Below are 15,977 nucleotides of genomic sequence, written 5' to 3'. Positions count from 1 at the left end.
GAAGTCTCAGATCGCATAACTTTTTAAGACTCGAGTTTCAACGCACCGAGTACGGTCAAAACGAACCCATTAGGGCGATGTGTAATGTTTTTAATAGTGTTTATGGCCATTTTGACTTTTCTTTATCTTGTGATGTTTTCAAAAATAGACTAAGAAGGTTGACTTAGATTTTAAGATTCATTTTTTGTAATATTTGTATTTTTTATTTATGTAATGCTGTGTACTATGTTATTATATTTTATTGTAGTGTGAATGCATTGTAATCAGGTGTGAATATATGAAAAGATAATGGGTTTTTACGCCCATTTGAGGATTGCTTCTGAAGTATATCCTGAAATGGGCTTTTCCCATTCAACTACATTTCATGTAGACCAACATAGGTCAGATGAAAAATAAGAATAAATAAATAAATAAATAAATAAATAAGTTGTTTCTTTTTACTTTTACTGTAAATTTTGACAAATGAACAGTATATTTGATTGAATTGATTAGAATGACAAAATAGGATTATTTGTATTGAACAAAAACCAAGATCTAAAAATTGCAATACAAACTAGTTGGACCCACTACCATTTGCCCGAAAGGTAGACTGAAAATATTGGTCCTAAAGTTTTTGTTTAATTCATACACGGCACTCATGAAGTCATTTGATGGTAGCTGAAGCTGCAACTTTAGAAATTTTACTAAAATACTACAATTTCATGTTTGATTTTACCTATGCGGAAACTAAAGAGAATTTCCAAAGATTTTAAATATTGATCTTTCTACCTAGAGTTAAAAACTAAAATGTTTTCTCAATCAGTAACATATTCACTTTCCAGACTGATTTCTGGAAACATAATTTCTTTTTGAAGTTATGACTAAAGCTGAATACTTTACAGGATACTTAACGACCTTGACTTGTACTACTTTTTCAGAAATCATATTTTTATTAATTTTATAATGACGGGACATTATTTTGAGCATTTCGAGACAAATGAAAAATACAACCGTCAAACTGAGAACTTGCAACACTTCTGACTTCCTCTGTTAATGTAAATTTAGCAACGGTAATAATAATTTTAACAATTTGGAGTCAAAAGTCTTAAAATTATGCAAAACATATGAAAGGTGTTGACCGAATAAAAATATTTAAAATCAACATTTTTTTTCATTTGCTTTTCAATTCAATTTAGGCGCATATGTATTTCCATACCTGAATAAAAATTTTCAAACTGAGCTATTTAGTACTAAGTAGCGGAAAACTTTGACACTTTATTCTTTCAATGATACTTTTAGTAATACGAATGTGGAGGTTACAATCCAATCGCTATTAATCGTTAAATAGTTAGTCTCAATATTATTTTTTTTAGTTTTTAGAAGAGAATTTTCTCTTATTTTTAAACAATACAAATGACCGGACGATATTTAAATTTCGAAGTGCAGAAGAATCTTTTTAATTTTGATATTGAATAAAGGTCAGTTATGGTCTTCAAACGTAATACTCGGACTGAGGTTGTTTGATGTAAGAGTTGGCTAAGATGTACAATTCGACTTCAGTACCAACGCCAATTTAAATCCATTCATTCATCTATTTATAATTCCTACATGCATACCTACTTAATCATTCCTTACTGTATAATGCATTACAGATTCTTCATAAAGTACCAAGCTCGTTCATGCATATGAACGCACAAATTGCTTTGAGCCACTTACCAAGCGACAGCAATAGCGCGGCGATAATCGCTACCGAAATATAAGCTGCCGTGTTTTAAGAATTTAAAAACACTCGGTACGGTGCCTGCCGATGTCAGAAACGCCTCGGTTGCGGTGCCTGCCGATGTGAGATGCACCTCAGTTACGGTGCCTACCGAAGTCAGAAACACTTGGGTCGGTGCTTTGCCGAAGCAACGAGCACGGTGGTTAAATATCATGCGCTGGCACCGACACCGGTGCCTTGGTATCGGCGACCGGTGTCTGCTGTTGAGCACCGGTACGGCGTGCCAACTTCAATCCTCTTGGTGGCGTGTTTATTGGTAGAAGTGCCCACCGTGCAGCACCGTTCGGTGCTTTTGCCATGCCTGATCTCGGGCAAATCCAATCTCGGTTCACAATAGAATCAGTGACCCCAGCACATGAGTAATGCCACCATTTGTGGCATTTATCACACTGAACTAGATTGTCTGCTGAGTCTGGTCTCTCGCACGCTATGCAGCTGAACGTATTATCCGGAAGTGGGGTAATGTTTAATACATCTTCGTTATTTTCCATACTTTTTTGAAGTTTGTTCCTGTAGTACTAAACGCACACTTTTTGATAGCAAAATGAATTTATTGAAGGATTCAAAACTGTAAATACAGATGTCTATCAGTGGTTTAATTTCTCAGTACAGTACAGAATTACTTACAAGTAGTGTGCTTATTGCATGAAACATGTGGTTCATGTTGGTCTTCAGTAACCGTACGTTAAACCTTCACTCTGTTTCTGTTATGTTGATTGAACTATTCATATAAAATTTTTATCAGATAGTAAATAATAATAAAGTACCAATTGATCTTCGTAAAAGCTGTACAGAAATTTCTATACGATTGATCCGAAATTAATCCTCCTACATTCAATGATGTTTGCTGCGTTCTTTATTCTGTGCTGTCACACAATGCCTGTTCAGTTGTTCATCTGACACGAGTAAGCCGATGACGGGTGCCTAGGCTGGGCCGGGTTGCCGGATTTGAAGAAATGCTATGCGTCTACAATGGGGCTCCAGTTTTCGCTGCATTGAGGTGTCACAAGCCGTCACAATCCTTCTTGTTAGATCAGTCGCATCCATGTTCTCAGTCCCGCTTTCCGGGCTGTCTGAGCATGTATGTGTAATTTAAATTCACATATTTTTTCAGAATTGGCGGAATCGATTTGCACAAGTTTACACGGAAAGTGCCATGAATTCAAAAAAAATGGGAATATTATTCATGTAAACATACTTGTTTCATGCACTTTTCCATAAAATATAATGTACTGATGTCCAGCTGCTAGCGACCAGTAATAAGTATGACCAGTAGATAGAAGAAAACACTTAGGATCTCTAAAATCATTATTAATTTGATAAGGCTTAGTGTGATGTTCGGACAGAAACTGGAAACTGCGCTGATAACCTAAAATGCTTTATAGAGCCATAAATCGTGTTCGTAATACCCGCATTCATCGCAATTTTTCACTAATAAGTAGTTGATTTTTTATTTCCCTCTCCTAGGTTGACAGGTTTGACAGTATTGCAAACATCTTCAAGCATATTTGAGCAGACACCTGCTTTAAGATGGTTATTGCATTACGCCTCGATAGTGGTGCATCGAGGAGACCGAGAGGGCCTTTTTTATGTTTTTTTGTTATTTCATACTCTGCACCAGCCCAAACTAACAGTCAGCTAAGAGCCTGTGCACACTGGCGTGGCCGATTGGCGAGTCGCCGTGGATTGACTTTTTCTGTGGGCTGTGTTTGCAGATATTGTTCAACAGCTTAACGACTGTCTTTTTGAGCACTGCTCGCAGTAGGGGTCATTGTGTGTCGATTTATCGGTCGACCTTGTCAACGTGCACAGGCGCATTAAAAAAATAACAGTTGAACCCTATTAGTTGTGTTGTGTTGTAATAATTGTAGTTTTTAGTACTAGTGTAAAACTGTTATGTGCTAGCCGTATGTCTATCTGTGTATGTATTCGTTTGAGTGTTGGTGACATATGGGTCAGGGAACGGATGCAGAACTGGCTTATATGATAGAATAGTGGGTAATCCTTGTTTGGATCACTTTTGACCGGTGTTCAATTCGTGCATTCGATTCGACTCATTCGGATTGGATAAATGAAGGTACGATTAATTTACCGACGCACATCAATCATCCATTCCCGGTCAGCATAGCATGAGAAACTTTTAACGGAATGCAATTGTCGTTAATAGTAAATATATATCATTTTCTGTCATTTAGACGATTCCAAGTAGTTTTATTGCATGTTACATGTGTGTTGTTCAAATAATACTCAATAATAATACTAACTCTTCTCTTTATTTCATTTTGTTTTATTTATTTTCGGTCTCATGCGTCACATTCCTATGATGACCTCTCCAAGTTCATTCATCAAAAAACGGGTAACATTGCTGCCAACAATGACTATTCGCTACCATCAGACGTCGCCAGGTTTTAGAAGAATTGAGATGTACTCTCATACTCAATTGAATCAGATAAGTAGGAACGACCAAAAACTGCAAGTAGCATATTACACATGTCTTATTTTAACGCATTAAATATTATTTGTATTAACTTATTATTTACAGGTAACACACATATCTCAACACACAACACTTCCCATACACACGTAAACATTCAAACACGCAAATATACAAATGCTCGACAGGTGACTGGGCCAAGTGCATTCACTCGTAGGATCTATCATTTCGATGATCGCCTCGATTCTACGAAACCAGTGCACAATTAAGCTGACATAAGCTAGTCTCGTCTGGTGAATGCATGTAACCTGGAAGCTCCAGACACGACAGGACGAGACGGACAGATGACGGACTGGACTCGACGGGGCTTAGTTCAGAGTTTTAGGCATTCTTCAATGCACGGCTAGCGATATAAAAAAAAGAAAGCATGTGCTATGTGTGGTGGTTGGCTATTCAAGTATTGGTAGAGCTTGAAGTACTAATGAATGTCTTTCATGTGATGATCATAAATTCAGCTGTATCTTGTACCTATCAAATCTATTACGTCTCTCATATATTGTCCTTTATTTCTAGTTTTCGAGTCCTATACTGCCATTCTACACCCGCTTTCAGCTGGGTCATCAAAGATGGTGATAGTGAACGTTGTAAGCACCGCAGGGCACTTTGCGCATACCTGTTTGGTGCACTATCTTGATTCGAAATATCAGAGGTCGCTCGGAAGGGAGAAACGGAAAATCATAATTGTCAAAAGGGAGCATAGAAAGAGTTAGATGGTAAACAAAAAGTAAAAATTGATGAAAGTGGTTCAAAAGTTTTTCGGATTGAAATTATATTAATTAAAGCGTTTGAAGGCAGTTGAAGTATAGCTGTATTTAGCGAACGATACGTTTAGATTGTAAGCAAAACAGAGTTATAATATTTGGGTGAATCGGCTTACAACTATAACATTTTGTGTCCGATAGGCGAATTATATTTGCTGTTCGAAGTCCGTGGTTTCTGAAACGAGTACAAAGACTCACCTCGTGGTATCCCTGTATGTTGCAGTTCGGTACCTGTAAGTAAAAAATAAGAAAAGAATATAATTTAGAAAAACCCAATTTGATTAAATTTATACAGATTTCGGTGATTGAAGGAAAAGCTGAAAGCAGTTAGGATTAGAAAAAAGAGAAACTATTCATGCAAGCGAATTATTCTGAACTAAATGATTGAATATTTAATGATTAAATAATACTTGCAGTTTTAAGCAGCGCGAATACGGCTGCTATAAAAAGGTTTGTGATTAATCCGAACAAACGTCTTAACACTCACACATTCTCAAACGCGGTCTCAAGCGGGAACCTACAAAAATGCCCTCGCGCCCGCGATTGCGAATCGATCACGTCCTGAAGTCTATTCTTGATCCTAGAAGCCTAGGTCCATGCCTTCAGCTGGACCAATTAAGAAAAAACGCCCATACCTATTAGACAACACGTGTCATGGCGACATGACCGGAAACCCTATCGATATAAACGATCCCACTCTGCCAGAATTCAAATCGCGCACCGAAAATTTAATATCAGACTCACGGTTCGCGCGACCATTCAAGAACACGCGTTACAAAATCACGTCAGCGCACAAACGTTAGAGCCCCTCGCGATCTTCCAAGCAACCTACGCCCACGAACTCGCAAACATGGTTACACCCCGGTGATAAGGTGAAAATCTCAGTACTCTTAAACTTAGCAACACGATCTCAAGCATCAACCTACAAACTCCCGCGATCGCGCCATCATGAATCGGGATCGTCCGGAAGTCTCTATCCTCGGTACCAACAATCTAGGTCCTTGTTAATTAATAAAAAAAATAATAAAATTGAAAAATAACTCCCATATCCACTAGACAAAACGTTCCATGGCGACATGACCGCAAACTCTAGTGATATGGGGTAACTCTCTCCCTATCAGAATGTGATTAGTACACCGAAAGCTAAAGATCAGAATGACGGTCCGCGAATATATGAATGGCCGCAGGGTTTCAAAAACGAATTTATACACGCGAAGTCACATACACGCGAGCACATGCGACAAACACGTCAACATACGAACGCTTAAGCCCTTCGCGATCATCTACGCACACCTATGCCCGCGATCGCGTAAAGTTGATAACACTTCGGCAATTGTGTGAACCTTTTAGTACTTACGATATCACAAACGCGGACTCAAACGCGAACCCGCAAACGCGCGCGGTCATGAATCGGTCACGTCCGGAAATCTTTAGCCTTCATTCTAGCAATTTAGGTCCATACGTTCAGTTGGACCAATCAAAAAAAAAAATAAAGCTCATATCCACTAGACCACGCGTTCTACGGCGACATGAATGGGAATTCTAATGATATGTAAGAACCCATTTTCTTCTGGAATCTGAACCGTACACAAAAAATTAAGTATCAGATTCACGGTCCGCGCGCGATCATTCTAGAACACACGCGAATATGCGAAAGGCACACGGTTATGAAATAGAATTTATACACGCGAAGTTCATACACGTTAGCACACGCGATATACAAACGCACACGCGATCGAGTACGTTAACGTACAAATATTCGAGCCCTTCGCGATGATACACGCGATCGCGAGTCCCTACGTACATACCTGAACCGTAAAATGAATATCACATTCAGAATCACGGCCCGCTACAATTGGCCTAATGCAGTGTTTTAGTGGGCGACATTGCCTGTCTCGTCTGCAAATTGTAGTATGTGATTCTGACGGGGAGCCCTTCCGAGAACCTAGCTCTACAGCTCCAGTAGGACAACCCTCGAAAAAAAATAAGTAGTTGATTTTTTATTTTGCCTGGTTTATATTGGACTTTTTGTTCAAAACAAAACAACGCGACTAAGCTCATTAATATCGTGGAACTGCTAGCTCTTTTAGTTAATTTAGTTTATACTAACCAGTACACACTACTACAAAAAAATCAAACATTGAACGAACTTTTCAAGTGACTCAATACATATAAGTTGTAGGTCTACTCAAATGCAACACAAAACCATGTTTGGCAAGTTTCGTATACCCCCAAAAAATATTTTTTTTTAGGGACTTGCGGCATTAAATTCATTTTTCAGTCAATTTGCAAATTTTATTATTTATGGAAAGAAGAAAGAGAAATCTTTTCAGCGGTATATGCTGTTTTGTAATAAATATTGTGCGATTTGTGGACAACAATATGAAAATTGCTTTTTTTTTAGATTTTTTCATGAAAAAATGCAAATGGTTCAATATGTTTTCAAAGGCACGTTTTAGTTTTAATCACAAATCGAAAGAGCATTTAATTCCACTTCCATATTCTGATCATGCAAATCGGTCGAGAAAAGGCGGAATCATTCGATTTTGCCTAAATTAGGAATTGTCTCCCATGACTCTTAAAGGGTTTATGTGGCATTGCTACTGTGATCAGCATTGCACCACAGTGGTTATCTCGAAATTGCATTTTTCGCCTTTAGAGGCCAAGCGCGAAAATTACTAACTTGGGAATAAATAAATAACTTTGCCCTTTCCCGTCCGATGTTTATAATCAAAATGTCGCTGGTCATACCGGTGCTTCATAACAGTTTTTGCAACCGACCGAGACGGTTGTGCCTCCAGGTGGAAGGTTTTGTTCTCGAGAGAGTGACGGAGTGCGAGACGCTGTATGCGTTATTGTGGGAGAGAGAGAGACCAGTTTGATAAGTGTGAGTCGACAGTTGATACGTCGGAGGTGTGGTCAACGGCATCCTCGACAAGTGGTGTTTTGACAGCAAACCGCGGGTAGACGAATTTGCCTACCGCGGTGGCAGAAATCGACAGTGATCGTGCCTGTACACACAGAAAAAAATATAGTGTATTGGTGTCGTCGGCCAATTCTAATCGACGAGAGGGAAGCGTCACAGGTAGACCCATTTGCTCTATTTGTCTACCGCAGAAGTGGTACGACGAATAAGGAAAACAAGTGGCACCGAAAAGTGCCGCATCGACAGTGGGATTTTCACAGCAAGCCACAGGTAGCCACATTTGTCTACCGAGGTGGTGGAAACGGAGAAAGCGCGCTTGTGGTGGTGATACCGACGAGCAGCTTAATCGGAGAGAGTTTTGAAGTGTTGCAGGTAGGACTATTTCTCTACTGAAGAAGCAACGCGACGAAGAAGGACAGCAAGTGTCACATTGTCAAACAACGGGCACCGAGTTTACAACGTAGCACATGAGGTGTGTTCTACCGGTGTCTTCGTCACCTAATAGATAGCAGATAACAGGTATATTTTTCATTCCTTTTTATGATAGTTTTTCTTACTAGGTAAAATGGATGAAGAGATGGGAGAAAGAGTAACAGACCCTCCCCCTAAGCCTTCTGCTGAAAATGTAAACCCGATTAGAATTAAAATTTACCCAGAGTCGTCAACGGGACCATGGATTGTATTTATTAGGCGTAAAGCAAAGGCGCTAAATATCATTCAAATTTCTAAAGATTTGACTTCGCGATTCTCGGATGTAAAAGAGATCGTCAAAGTTAATAAAGATAAAATACGCATTGTCGTTGGTAGTCTCAAACAAGCCAATGCAATTGCTTCTTGCGAGCTTTTTACGCGTGAATATAGAGCGTATATTCCTTCAAAGGAAATTGAAATTGATGGGGTCATCACAGAATCGAGTTTGACTGTTGATGACTTAGTTAAGCATGGGGTTGGTCGTTTCAAAGACACCATACTTAAAGACGTAAAATACTTGAATGCAAGCAATTGCATTCAGTATCACACGAAGGAGATAAAAAAGTTTATCGACTGTCTGACTCGTTTCGAGTGACTTTCGCTGGGTCTGCGCTGCCCAACTATGTCATTATCGATAAGATTCGTCTCCCTGTTCGCCTTTTTATCCCTCGTGTAATGAATTGCCTTAATTGCAAACAGCTTGGCCACACAGCCACTTACTGTTCCAATAAGGCACGGTGTGGCAAATGTGGGGGTTCTCATCAAGAGGATACATGCAATGAAAATTCAGAAAAATGTTTAATGTGCGGAGAAAACTCGCATGAGCTCCCTACATGCCCCACTTATAAATTGCGTGAGGATAAAATTAAACGATCCTTGAAGGAGAGGTCTAAGCGCTCCTATGCAGAAATGTTGAAAAATTCTACCCCTAAACCCATCTTCTTAGAAAACACTTACACATCTCTATTTTCGGAACAGTCTGACTCTGACGGAGCGTGCGAAGGTACATCATTTGTTTTACCCGGAAATTCCAGAAAAAGAAAACAGTCTTCTTTTCCCAAGCTGCCAAGAAAGGGCCTTAAAATTTCTCCACCAATAGATAAACTACGCCCAAAACCGAAAAATTCCGATTCAAAACCGAAATCAATTCCGCCCGGTTTTGGGAACGCACAATCCAAACAGAACACCATTACTGGAAATAATAAAATTTCGACTTCCTCTGAGCCTCAGCCGGGGGTAGGATTATTGAAATTTTCTGAAATTGTTGATTGGATTTTTAAAGCATTCAATATTTCTGAACCACTAAAGAGTATACTTTCAGCTTTCCTCCCAACAATTAGAACATTTTTAGAGCAGCTGATTGCTCAATGGCCCATCCTTGCAGCAATTATATCTTTCAATGTTTAATTCAACTACTAAGGTGAAAGACTCCATCACTGTTTTACAGTGGAATTGCAGAAGTATCATACCAAAAATTGATTCCTTAAAAATTTTACTGCATAATTTAAAATGCGATGCTTTTGCTATATGTGAAACATGGCTTACCTCAAATATTAATTTCAACTTAAATGATTTCAACATTATTCGCCTAGACCGAGACACCCCGTATGGAGGAGTGCTTCTAGGAATTAAAAAGTGCTATTCTTTCTATAGAATTAACATCCCCTTGTTTGCGTGCATTGAGGCCGTTGCTGTCCAAACGAACATTAAAGGCAAAGACATGTCTATCGCTTCTATATATATACCTCCCAAAGTTCAAATTGGACAACGTCAAATTTTTGAGGTAGTGGAATCCATGGCTGCTCCGCGTCTGATACTGGGAGACTTCAACTCGCACGGAGTATTGTGGGGTTCCCTCTACAATGATAATCGATCCTCTTTGATATACAATGTTTGTGACGAATTTAATATGACAGTTTTAAATACTGGCGAAACAACACGCATCCCCAGACCTCCTGCACGTCCAAGTGCATTAGATCTATCTCTGTGCTCGACATCACTTCGATTAAATTGCACGTGGAAGGTTGTACCTGATCCTCACGGTAGCGATCATTTGCCAATCGTTGTTTCAATTAACAGTGAATTAGGCCTTACGAATTCAATCAATGTTCCTTATGACTTAACACGAAATATTGATTGAAAAACATACGAAACGTTAATTTCCACTTCTCTTGCTTCGACAGAAGAGCTACCCCCTACCGAAGAATATGAATTCTTAGCGGGTTTAATTATTGAAGCAGCAGAACAAGCCCAAACGAAATGCAATCCTGGAATGACAATAAATAGACGGCCCCCTAATCCTTGGTGGGACAAAGAGTGCTCTGATGCATATGAAGCTAAACAAGTTGCCTACAAAGAAATTATGAAACAGAAAAGGGGTATACGCGAGAACTTTGAAAATTATTTCATTTTGCAAAACAAATTTGACTGTATACGTCGTGTCAAAAAGTCTAGTTATTGGAGACACTTCGTTAATGGCTTGTCAAGAGAAACATCAATGAGTACTCTTTGGAACACAGCCAGAAGAATGAGGAATCGAAACGTGACTAATGAAAGCGAAGATTTTTCGAATCGTTGGATATTTAATTTTGCCAAGAAAATTTGTCCAGATTTTGCTCCTGCGCAGAAAATCACTCGCGATGCTCCCACAAGTAACGATTTCATAGATTCGCCTTTGACAATGATGGAATTTTCAATTGCACTCCTCTCATGCAACAATAGTGCTCCGGGACTAGACAGAATTAAATTCAACTTGGTGAAGAATCTGCCTGACCTAGCAAAAAGACGCTTGTTGAATTTATTCAATAAGCTTCTTGAGCAGAACATTGTCCCGCACGACTGGAGACAAGTGAGAGTTATCGCTATTCCAAAACCGGGAAAACCAGCCTCCGATCATAACTCGTATCGACCGATTGCAATGCTATCCTGCATCAGCAAATTGTTGGAAAAAATTATCCTACGACGTCTCGACAATTGGGTTGAGGCGAACGGCTTGCTATCAGATACCCAGTTTGGTTTTCAGAGGGGAAAGGGAACGAATGATTGTCTGGCGCTACTTTCGTCGGAAATCCAACTCGCTTACGCAAAAAAAGAACAAATGGCGTCTGTGTTCTTAGACATAAAAGGAGCATTCGACTCAGTCTCCATTGATGTTCTCTCGGAGAAGCTACATCAATGTGGTCTTTCACCGATATTAAATAATTATTTAAACAATTTATTGTCAGAAAACCACATGCATTTTTCATATGGCGATTTGGCGACACTCAGAATAAGTTACATGGGCCTCCCACAAGGCTCTTGTCTAAGCCCCCTCTCTATAATTTTACGTGAATGACATTGATAATTGTATTGTCAGCCCATGCACTTTAAGACAACTTGCAGATGATGGGGTGGTTTCTGCCACAGGACCAAAAGCTATAAATTTACAACAACCATTGCAAGATAGCTTGGATAATTTATCAATTTGGGCTTTAAAGCTGGGCATGGATTTTTCTACGGAGAAAACAGAGTTGGTCGTTTTCTCAAGGAAGCGTGATCCAGCTCAGCTTCAGCTTCAGTTGGTTGGTAGAACGATAGCCCAAGTCCTGACTTTTAAATACCTTGGAATTTGGTTCGATTCTAAAGGCACATGGGGAGGCCACATTAGGTATCTAATAACGAAATGCCAACAAAGGATAAATTTTCTGCGAACAATAACTGGATCATGGTGGGGTTCTCATCCAAGTGACATGATAAGATTGTATCAAACAACAATACTTTCAGTAATGGAATATGGGTGCATCTGTTTCCGTTCAGCTGCGAACACTCACATTATTAAACTGGAACGGATACAGTATCGCTGTTTACGAATTGCCTTAGGTTGCATGCAGTCGACCCATACGATGAGTCTTGAAGTACTAGCGGGAGTTCTTCCTTTAAAAGACCGATTCTGGGATCTCTCCTCTCGTTTACTTATTCGATGTGAGGTTATGAACCCACTGGTAATTGAAAATTTTGAAAGACTTGTCGAGCTTCAACCCCAAACCAGATTCATGACAGTGTATTTCAATCACATGTCACAAGAAATAACGCCTGCTAGGTATGTTCCCACATACGTCAATATACTAGATACTCCTGAATCCACTTTATTCTTCGACACGTCCATGCAAGCAGAGATTTGTGGAATTCCGGATCATCTACTCTCGCGGGAGATCCCTAAAATATTCACAAGTAAATATCAACACATAGACTGCCTTAAAATGTTTTACACTGATGGGTCACGAATCAGTGAGGCTACTGGTTTCGGTATTTTCAACAATAATTTTTCAATTTCTCTCAAACTTGCAGAACCCGCCTCTGTTTATATAGCGGAACTAGCAGCAGTTCACTATAGTTTGCATATAATTATTACTTTACCCCCGAACCATTACTTTATCCTCACTGATAGTCTCAGCACAATTGCAGCTCTACGCTCAAACAGGATTGATAATCACGATCCATTCTTTTTGGGGAAGATACGAGAATCTCTGAGTATTTAGCCTGATAATTTAGCCAAGATTGGTGCACTAGATGGTGAAATATATGAAAGACCCATCGCTTACAATGAATTTTATAGCGCTTCTCGACAGAGGACACTTGCTAGTTGGCAAACATCTTGGGGCAATGGAGATATGGGACGATAGCTACACTCAATTATCCCTAAAGTATCAACGAAGGCATGGTTCAAAGGATTGGATGTAAGTTGGGACTTCATCCGTGTGATGTCTAGGCTCATGTCCAATCATTATACTTTAGATGCGCATCTCCGTCGTATTGGGCTCGCTGAGGGTAATCATTGTGCTTGTGGAGAAGGTTACCATGACATTGAGCATGTTGTTTGGTCCTGCACTGAATATCGTGAAGCCAGATCACAATTAGTAGATTCTTTACAAGTCCGAGGAAGACCAATCCATGTTCCTGTTAGAGACATCCTGGCGTATCGCGATCCTCTATACATGGAACTTATCTATCATTTTCTAAAAACAGCGTCTGTCAAAATTTAATTAAATTCATCTCCTCATACTCTCATCCAAGGCTAATCATTCACCAATTAAAGTGTCCTAGAATATTCAGTTTTTAAATTTAGACAATAACAAAAAAAAGGAAATAAATACACCCGACAATACTAGATAATTATGAAATACAACAATGTAAGGAAAAAAGCAAACAATAAAGTGATTTCAGTGTTAGTTTTAGACAAATTACTAGTATAGTTAAAATTAGTCTTAAGGATTTTTGTAACGTGCTATGTAAAAAAAGAAACTGGCATAAAAAGCTTTTGCAAATGCCGTATCAAATAAACGTATGAAAAAAAAAATGTCGCTGGTCGCGGAATCAACTGTTCTTTCGATTTGTGATTAGAACTAGGACGTGGGTTTGGAAAAATTTAGAACCATTTGCATGTTGTTCATGAAAAAATCTCAAGAAAATGACAATTTTCATATTGTTTTTCATAAATCGTACATTATTTGACACAAAACCGTATACCGTTAGAAAGGTCTTTTGTGAATATTTACGGCTTTCTCAGTCAATTTAGCTTGAGCAAACGAATTGTTTTTAAAACTGCCCGACGTTTCGACCGTGTTTGGCGGCCTTTTTCAAGGGAAACTAAAATAATCGTTTATTATGAGTGAACAGGCAAAGCATAGTAAAAACATATATGGAAAAGGTACGAAACAAAAACAAAATTGCAGTGCTGTGTGACTCACTTTAATCGTGTCGTTTTTGTCGTGGTCGCTGATTGCCAACGGTGGGAGGTTGGGTGTTTTTGCACTGGCCGAAATGGTTGTGGAGATGACGATTTTGTGCTGAAAAAGTCATCTGAAAAAATCTTTGGTACGGAGCTCTATGTATGCACGAAGTGGTCCAACGTCTGGTTTGAAGATGGTGACCCACTGATTGCGTATGGAGGGATTGATAGCAATTGTGAGCCAAACAACTGTCATCACTGGTTTCTGTGTTTCTATTCCTTCGAGTGCTGGTCGTTTTCAGTGTGTGTAGGATGCCGGCGTAGGTAGTGTTGAGACCATCTACATCGGTGCGATGGTTGACGGTGTTGGCGGTGTTTGAGATGTGGCACATTTCAAGTATTGGTAGAGCCGTCGATCGATAGGTTTTATCAATGATCTTAGCTTTGGTGAGATCAAAATTGTGGTCGTTTTTGATCATGTGTTCGATGAGAGCGGTTTTCTCACCGAGACTGATCAGCTGTTCGTCGGTGGTGATTGCGCCGTCGGTTTTTAATCGTACATACTAGTATATGTTGGTTTTGTGGCCGTACAGTCTTGTTTTGAGCTGATTCCGTGTCATTCCTATGTAGTACATTGGGCAGTTCCCACAAGGCAGACTGTAGATGACATTAGATTGCAACAGAGGATCTACGGGGTCTTTGACGTTCAGCATTAGTTTGGATGTGGTGCTGATTGGTTTTGATGCTATTTTAACATTTGGGTAATCGGATTTTAGAATGCTTACTATAGATGTACTGAGTGATGGTACGTATGGCAGTGATCTGTAAACCTGGTCGGTGGACGGACTGCTATCGTTGGGTGGATCTCTTGTGTTAGATGCATTTTTATTTTTATCCGGTTGTTGAGAGTTATTGGAGGGGCAGAATATTTTTGCATTGCGGGATATAAGTCTGTTGATGAGTGATGATGGGTAATTGTTCCTACGGAGATGTTGAAAAATTATATTTTGCTGCAAGTTAGGGCAGTTATCCGTGGTGAGACCAGTCACTCTTTTAATGAATTGTTGAGCGACGTTCATTTTCATCGATAGCGGGTGGAAAGAATGGTAGTTCAGAAGACGGCCTGATGCTATCGGTTTTGCGTACCAGCGTGTAGATAGTGTTTGGTCTGAATGTCGAGTTACTACTGTGTCTAAGAACGAAAGTTTGTTGTCGATCTCCTCTTCTTTTGTAAACTGTAGATGTTGATTGTATGCGTTAAAGGTATCCAGAGTTTGTTGTACTTTGTCTTTGGGGAGCGCCAAGAATAGATCGTAAACATATTTGCGGATTACCGGAATGGTGAATGGAAGTCGTTTGATTGAAGTTTGTAGTAAGTTTTCCATAATAATATCAGCTAGAATGGGCGATAGGGGGCTGCCCATGGCTGTGCCGAACGTTTGCTTGTAGTGTTTTTCCCGGAATCTGAAGTAACTGCTTTTAATACAAAACTCGACTAGCTCGAGAAACAAATCCAAATTAATGTTGGTGTGAACTTTAATGTTACGCCAGTCCATGATGATATCATGGGTGACCAGCTCTGTTGGTATGTTTGTGTACAGAGAGACCACATCAAACGACACTAGGACATAGTCAGGTGGAAGGGTGGCCTGTTGTATATACTCGGTGAACTGGAAACTGTCGGGTGTGTTGTACTCACTGTGGAATGATGATTTTAGTATACTGCCTATGAACTTGGCAAGTTGATATTTCGGTGCTGTGATATTGGAGACCACCGGGCGCAGTGGCAAGTTGGGTTTGTGCGCTTTGGGTTGTCCGTATATGCGTGGGCATACAGCTGTGTTTGATTTTAGGCGCAT

At 39.6% G+C, this 15,977-nt stretch overlaps 1 protein-coding gene across 1 annotated transcript; it reads right to left on the bottom strand.

Moving 5' to 3' along the window:
• Nucleotides 1-1,902: 1,902 nt before the first annotated feature.
• LOC131687722 (uncharacterized) lies at nt 1,903-15,977 on the bottom strand. Its single transcript, XM_058971816.1, has 5 exons — nt 14,904-15,977; nt 14,325-14,636; nt 14,138-14,236; nt 5,213-5,245; nt 1,903-2,277 (listed from the first exon to the last, which is right to left on the bottom strand). The coding sequence occupies exons 1-5, from the start codon at nt 15,975-15,977 to the stop codon at nt 1,903-1,905; spliced, it is 1,893 nt and encodes a 630-aa protein (XP_058827799.1).

Source organism: Topomyia yanbarensis, chromosome 3 (genome assembly GCF_030247195.1).
Source record: "Topomyia yanbarensis strain Yona2022 chromosome 3, ASM3024719v1, whole genome shotgun sequence".
Lineage (NCBI taxonomy): Eukaryota > Metazoa > Arthropoda > Insecta > Diptera > Culicidae > Topomyia > Topomyia yanbarensis.
The sequence above is the reverse complement of the archived record's forward strand: the minus strand, read 5'-3'. Positions and strand labels throughout refer to the sequence as shown.